General features: G+C 54.8%; 1 protein-coding gene across 1 annotated transcript in view; it reads right to left on the bottom strand.

Moving 5' to 3' along the window:
- NPHP4 (nephrocystin 4) overlaps nt 1-7,553 on the bottom strand; it is a 23,020-nt gene that overhangs the window by 14,498 nt on the left and 969 nt on the right. Inside the window, 6 exon segments of the mRNA XM_009274217.1 lie at nt 2,222-2,348; nt 2,435-2,601; nt 3,138-3,274; nt 4,227-4,382; nt 4,658-4,722; nt 5,040-5,212. Coding sequence (XP_009272492.1) covers nt 2,222-2,348; nt 2,435-2,601; nt 3,138-3,274; nt 4,227-4,382; nt 4,658-4,722; nt 5,040-5,212 — 825 coding nt within the window.

Genomic DNA, 7,553 nt, shown 5'->3' with positions numbered 1-7,553 from the left:
GCCGGGCAGGGCCTGGGGGAGAGCCGGGGGAGAGCACAGTGAGCGCCGGGCACACTCACCTCACCGCCGGGACAGGGCAGAGGGTGCTGCCAGACAGACAAGGGCTCTGATCTCCCCCCACGCCTTCCCGCGCCCAGCTCCGGCGTCGCAGAAACCGCTCCCCTTCAACCTGTTCTGGAGACATTCCGCTTTCCAGCATCTTATTTCTCTTTTCGCACCCATTTTTCGCCCCCCAGCGACCACACCTTTCTGCTCCCATCCCTTTGCAGGCTCTGAGGAACACCAGAAATGCTTCCCTGACGGAGAGGGACAGGTCGGTCCCAGGGAGGGGACCCAGGATCGCGAGACCTCTCAGTGAAATAGCACTGAGCCAGCCTGCACAGTTTTGAGGTTTGCTTCTCTTCCCTCTGCCAGCAGCGCCGCAGGCAGAACCGGCGCCTTCCTACGTGCTTTCACCTCCTCAAGGCTGACCACAAACTCATGGCCACAGCTGCACACAGGTACAAATCCCACTTTCTCCCTGTAAACCCCGTACCACCCTTCCCACGTGGGTACTCTTTGGTTTTTCTTGCACTTACCCCGTTTACCCAGCCCATCGCTGACATTATTCCCCTTCCTGCAGGCTGCGGCTGCAGTACGTCAGGCACCCGCGCTCCAGGCAATCGTACCCCATCCCTTCACCAAGTTACGCAAGCGACTACACCTCTAGATTATGGATCAGCATAATATAATGCTGATATAATATAAAAGCACAAAAATAACAGGGTTCATCCCTTGTATGTACTTAGCGCATGTAGGCTGAGACAAAGACACCAGCACCCAACCGAAGGGCCGTAACCCCCTCACTCAAGCAGCTGCATTAAGGGATATATGTTTGACCCCCCATCCCTGGCAGACGGGAAAGGCAGCGGAAAGGCTTCCACTTACCCGGGCGTGTCCACAGCCTCCCCTTAAACCGAAGGAGAGGCGCAGAAGCAAGCCAAGAGGTTTCTACCAGTGCCCGCAATCACCCTCACAGCCTGCTAATTATGGCACAGAGGACAAGGCGATCAGCTCGGCGAGTGGCTTCGGGATTAACCGCTCTGCCCAAGGGCTGCGCCACGGGAACCAGCTCCACTGCCGCCCCGGCCAGCACTCCCGGCACCCAGTACAGCCAAACAAACAGGTCTGCGTCCGGAGCCCCAAATCTCCGCGGGTCCTTGGGTTTCAGCTTTTTAAAGGAGTTGAACCCAACACATGATTTCTGACAGCAAGGCTCAGCTTCTCCTCCCCACCTCAATACAAATCCCTCTGGCCTGGCACACGTGTCCCACTTTATAAATACCCATTTTCGCCCCAGCTTCGCTCTGGACAGCTCTAACAAGAGAGGACACTTGCTGCATTTTCAATGAGCATCTTAGCAGGACGATTAGGGCCTCCTAACAAACCCATGGCCATCGATTCAGCCGCACTACGAGCTAATGGCTCCAACAGCAAAGGGTCTCTGGAGGGGACGACTGAATGGCTCGCTAAGCTGGGTTTAACCTGCGGAAAGGTTCAACTGAAATACATGTAAATGATCGGTAAGTAGGCATTAGCGAGCGTGCTCTCTGCAGTCAATACAGAGACTTCTCCTGGCTTTAAGGTCCGGAGAACATCAGGCTGAAGCTCCCACTGAAGCTCCCAGAAAAACCTCAGCATTCGGGGGGGGAAAAAAACAAAAAAAAAAAAAAAAAAAAAAAAAAAAAAAAAAAAAAAAAAAAAAAAAAAAAAAAAAAAAAAAAAAAAAAAAAAAAAAAAAAAAAAAAAAAAAAGAAAAAAGAGAGGGAGGGGTTAACTTCTTTTCAGCATAAATGCTAAATTCTGAAAGAAAAGCCTTTTTTAAATTAAAAAAAGCTGAGATATTCCAAATTAGCTTGCCAGAACACTATGGGACTGCTGCAGGCTACATTTCTTCATATACAAATACACGGTGGAGAAATGTAACCACATATAATTAAAATGATTCAGTAAGCCCATTTGCAGGATATTTTGCACAGCGCTGCAGAAGGCACCTGGACACTTTGCGGGGCCATTTGTTAGGCAGCGCAGCCGCGTGACAAGGAGCTGCTGCGTCTTGGGGGTGCGGGACGGTGAAGTGGGGGCAGAGGATGGATTTACTCAGCAGGGCTCGCTCCCCCAGCGGCAGATCTCCACTCGTTAATAAGGGACGGAGACGAGGTGCATGCACACTCAGCCCTACCTTCCCATCAGCTCTCCCCGCGGCGCAGAAGACGTACTCCAGCTGGAAGCAGACCCCAAACGCTGGGTGAGGGACCATTTCGCTCAGGTGGATGCGGCTCCTCAGGACCAGGGCTTGACCTGCACCCCTGCACCAGGATGGAGAAGCGGCTGTGGGCAGCACCCAAGGCAGGAGAAAAGCAGCAAGGGCGGTGCTGAAGGATCTCCCCCTTACCTGGCTCCGGAGCCTGGCATCCCTGGGTAGCCACCCCGCACCATCTCTGCCTCCGGCACCAGCACGGCCACCTGCGGCACCTGGACGAAGCGCAGGCCGTTGTGGACGCCAACATGCAGCCGCCGCTCCCGAACCACCACCCCACTGCCGTCCGGCGCAGCATTAGCCTGCAACAGGCAAGTTTTCCAGCTCAGGCAGCGAGGCAGCACGAGGTGGCTCAGCATCCCTCCCTGTGCCACCCACGGCCAGGAAAATTCAGGCAATCCATCAGAAACTCAAAAAAACAGGACCCACCCCCCCAGCAGCTGATGGATACTAAAATCTTTCGTCTTTATGGCAGAGTTGGTGCAAATCTGGCAAATGAAGAAGGACTTGGCCAGCGGTCCTTACCGCGCACCAAGCGCTGCCGTTCCTAAAGAGACGTACTATGATGAGCACTGCATCTTATCTTTGGATTTTCCATAGCAGAGCAAACCCAAATTCTGCTTATTAGTGTCTGGACGTTCAAAACAAACCCAACACGGAGCACCTATGCGCTAATCCAGCAGTAAAGCAAAAGGCTTGCACAGCAAAAAAATCAGAGACTCCAAGTGAAACAGACAAGCGTCATTTATCTGAACCATTCCGCTCTGCCCGAAAACAAAGTGCCGGCATTACTGCTCGCGCACTGTGCTCTTCCCTGCCATAACTGCATCAGCACTACCTTAAGTAAGCGATCGCTGTTCAGTAAGTCCAGCAGTTCTTCCTCGAATTCCTCCAAGGAAGGGTACAGCTGGACCGACAGCCTCTCCAGATAGCAGGTGACCGGCTTCATCAGCCGGGGTTTCTGCAAGCAGTCACCTGAAAAGACAAGGTGGTGGCCACAGGTCACGCCACAGCTGGGGGGAAGGTCACCAGGACCGCAGGGGCACCTGCTGCCAGACCTGAGCCGAAAGCAGCACCGGGAAGAGGTCGTGGTCGTGTGTGGGATCCCCAGCTTCCCCGGCACATACACGTCTTTATGCCCAGGAGAGACCCAGAAATACCCAACGCCGTCGGTGTCAATGGATGCAATCTGTCTACTTAATAAAGCCACCGCCACTGTAGTGCTGAGGTGCCCTGCAGTGCAAGACACTGGCTCTCCCCTCTTCTGCTTTCGAGCAGTGGTCTCAGCAGCACCAGGGACTCGGCTGCTTTGGAGGCCTTGCTCAGCTTTAACATTAACAGTTACAACCCCCAAAATGGTTAGCAGTAGGGTTTTCCAGGCGGTAAGCTGAAGAATAATTCAGCTGCAGAACTGAGAGTACTCTACCCTCTGAATCTTCAGATCACATAATTTTAATTGCAGCAGCTTGAACGGCAAGTCTGCTACCCACAGGGAAAGATTAACGAGGGCTGAGCACACAGGAGCTAGCTCATCCCCCCAAACCTGCCAGACCCCCAGCGATCCTGAGCCCCACCACCAAGGACAACGACTTTAAACAAGTTGCAAGGGCTTCTCCTAAGACTCCACTGAACGACTGTAATTAAACCAACCATCAGTTATCCCTAGCAGCTTCCCAGGAGCGAAGCAATTAACGGATGGGGAACAGACTGAAGTCATTTTGACCTCTTTAAGGCTGAGCTATGAATGCAAGGGCTGCCGCCCCGCTGGCCCACACAGGGGAGATGCTCTTGCCAAGGGGCAGCGCTGCAGAGAACCCGTCGGTGCTCCCAGAAACCCCATGCCAGCGCCCTGCCCGCAGCCTCCCCAGGGACCTGCGGCCTTCAGCAGGAGCGACACAGGCAGCAGGGAAAGGGAAGGAGCCCTTACTCGCATCTCCACGTGCCGGCAGCAAGCCGGGAACGGTCTGCAGCCCAGACATCAGAAGGTTTTCGGGAAGGAGGTGAAATATCATCTCCAGGGGCTGGTGGGGCTTCAGGGCGTACTGCAGGTGGCTCTTCTCCATCACCGTCAGGTGTTTGTTCTCTGAAGAAGAGAAAACATCCCAAAATGACCAAAACCAGGGGAGACAGCTTCACGGCACCACTGTTGAAGAAATCATTATCCATGAACACATGTTGGGAGCAAAGGAAAACCTGGGTTTGCCCGGCCAGGCTTTTCCCGTCTGGCAGTAAGGCACGTCCGCTTAGCACTACCAGGGCAGAGACCACGTATCACATCGACCAGACACACACAATACCCGTTTGGATAGGAGAGGCCACCAAGAAAGGAGCGAGACGCAATGTCTTGCTGCTGCTTACTTTCCACAGGGTCCTGGAAGCGTGGGTGCAGTAAGGCGCGCGGCGTCCCGTGGTACAGCTTCAGTCTGAAAGCAAAGAGCACACGCGCAGTGGTCAGTAAATCCACCCTGAAGCACATCTGCATCTTCCACAATGCCTCTGCTCAACAGTAAGAAACCACCTTCCTACTCTGTACCCGCGGTAAAAACCCTATCCTTTAGGGAAAGGACAGGCATCACTTACAAACCCATCGCTGCTTCCCCAGCAGTGAAGAATTCCAGGTTTCTAAATGCTGGCTCTGTTTCTGCAGCCCCAGGACCACCCTTTCTCCCCCCGAAGCAGCCGTGCATGTTGCCACCCCGATTCCCAGCATGCCCCATCACATGGCGGTGGGGGGACCTACACTCTGTCCTCGGCGGCTGGGTCCGTCGCCTCCGATCCCCTGCCAAAGAGGGGGATGAGTCCAAAGCCGCAGGAGACGTGCTGAGAGCCCTCATCCCCTTTCCCAACCGTTGCCACCACTTCCACAACGGCAGCGATGCCGGGGTGGTTCAAGGAGGTGTGGAAGTAAACGGTCTGGGACGGGAAAGGAGAAAGAAAGGGTATTTCAGAGCTGGCGGCGGCAGCTGCAGGCAGAGCAATACCTGTTGCATTTGGACAGCCAGCGGCACAACCAGAATATCCATTGAAACTTCCAGACAGCAGCTCATGGCAAACGACCTCCGGTACCACTCGGAAATCTCAACCTCCTTAAATCTCAAACATCATTAACCTTTTTTTTTTTTTTTTTTTCTTTTTTTTGTTGCTAACACTCATTTTCCAGAGTAACTCGCAGGCTGCAGACCCCGTACGAGCGGGGCTTTGACACGCCCCTGACCTACAGCATTATAGCAAGCCCCACGCTGGGAAAGCCAAAGGAGCTAGAAACCCTGCTGCCGTGGGGAGGGGAGAGGGAGGTGGCCCAGACCTGGGGGCAGGAGGGGACAGGACACAGGTCACCTCCCCGGGACAGGATTTAAAGCTAGGTTAATCTTTCTATTAAAAACTCATTACCACGGTGTCCCAGGGAAAACGTTTACTGTAATCACAGGCTGTCAGGAAGGGATAATGGAGAGAGACATTACTGCATCAACCCAGGGAAATAAATCATTATTCTATTATCTTTTATTGCAAAATGTTGAAATAATGACCGCTGGCTGCAGACCGATGCCTCGCCTTGCAAAGACACAGAGAGCCCTTAAAGCAGATCCCTTGTAAAACCAGGCTTGCTGTTCCCCCTGTGAACGCTAACAACACTTTGCAACAGCTCGTTCCTCTCCCCTAAACCCTATGAGGGTGATGCAGCGCAGGGGTCACCTTGACCTGCCACGCGCGCGGACCCCATCCCCTGCCCACGCGCCTTCCTCCTCCGGCGAGGCTGGCGAGCGCGCAGGCAGCACGGACATGCGGAAGCTCAGCACGTGGCCTGCGCAGGCAGAAGATGCAATGCCCCCACACGCTGCCAGGTCCCGCGGCTTCTCCTGCACGAGGAGCGGTGCCTTTCCTCCTCACCTTTCACAAATCGACTGCGCCTGTACCTCAACTCTTTGCAACGTTAAACTGCTGAATATCATGAAGTTAAAAGATCCCAGTGCTCAGCCGCAAGGGCAGCCGGTCGCATCACACCCACAGACAGCCTCTCCTCTGCCCTGTCGCCTTTGCAAGACCCCGAGCACCGCGGCTGCACCGTGAGCGTGCAGGGCAGGCTGCAGGGGACAGGCAATGCAATTCAGCGGCTGCAGAGAGGCTGTGAGATGCAGTCCCCTAACACCCCGAAGCTCCTGCCAGCTGCTCCCAACCACACACCAAACACCCAGGAAGCCTGCAGACGTAGGGATGGTGCTCGAAAAGGCAGCTCCACCCAGCATCTGGCGAGGTGGGGGGCAGCGCCACGTTTTTCTCGCTGCAGCACTCTCTGCCATAGTTTTTTCTCCGTCCCTCTTCAAAATAGCAGAGTTCGGCCAGTGATTAAAAAACAGTGATTAAAACACTTGTGGAAGAAATGCACGCATCAACGCCCCTCAGATACCACTACCGATTTAAATAAATGAAGGAGCGCGGCTCTAATCAGTGCTACACTTCATCCGGGGCACGGAGCACTGGAGAAGGTGGAAACAAAAGTTTAATTAGAAAACGTGACATCTCGGCTGTCGTCCACGCTACGGGGCAGCGGGATCTCCCCAGTAAGGGGGCACCCCGGTTTGCCGGTATCAGCAGCGGATGGAAGTATGGCTTTGGGAGAGTTTGGTTCCAGGTGAGGAGAGAAAAGTGCTGTGCCGGAGGGCGGGCGGCTGCTCCTTCCCTTCCTTCCCACTTGTGAAGAAACACTGCTCTCTGCCGCCGGCTCCGAACACAGCAGGCAGCACACAGCGGCACACCACCGCTCCCGCGCCGTCACCCAGCCCCGGAGGTGAGCCAAGACCCCGATCTCCCCATTCCAATAAACTGTACATAAAAGCTTAATAATTGGGCAGTGTCTGGGGTGCACCCTGGGCGAAGGATTGGGAAGTGCCGGACGGGAAAAGGGTTTGCTGCTGCTGTTTGCCTGCATGCAGGACAAACTGCCACAGACAAGGCTCAGCAGCAGACAGACAGACCATGGGCCAGAGCCCACGCACGCTTGGGACTTGCTGCTTTAAAAGGCTCACGGCCACAGCGTGCTGATGGCAGGCTCCCAGAGCCCTCCGAGCTCCGCTTCCACCAGACTAACGGGGTAAACCAGCACCAAAGGAGAGCGGCTCCAGGCTGCACTCGAGCAAAGACAGCTTTTCCCTTCACGCATTAAAATCTTCCCTCCTCGGACTTGGCTCCTGCAGCTCCAGCTGCCTTCCCGCAGGATCGCTGCCCCCCCCCTCACCTGTCCCCGGCTTCTCACCGC

Source organism: Aptenodytes forsteri, unplaced genomic scaffold (assembly GCF_000699145.1).
Source record: "Aptenodytes forsteri isolate BGI_AS27 unplaced genomic scaffold, ASM69914v1 Scaffold16, whole genome shotgun sequence".
In the NCBI taxonomy this organism is placed as follows: Eukaryota; Metazoa; Chordata; class Aves; order Sphenisciformes; family Spheniscidae; genus Aptenodytes; species Aptenodytes forsteri.
This window is presented reverse-complemented; position numbering and strand designations above follow the sequence as displayed.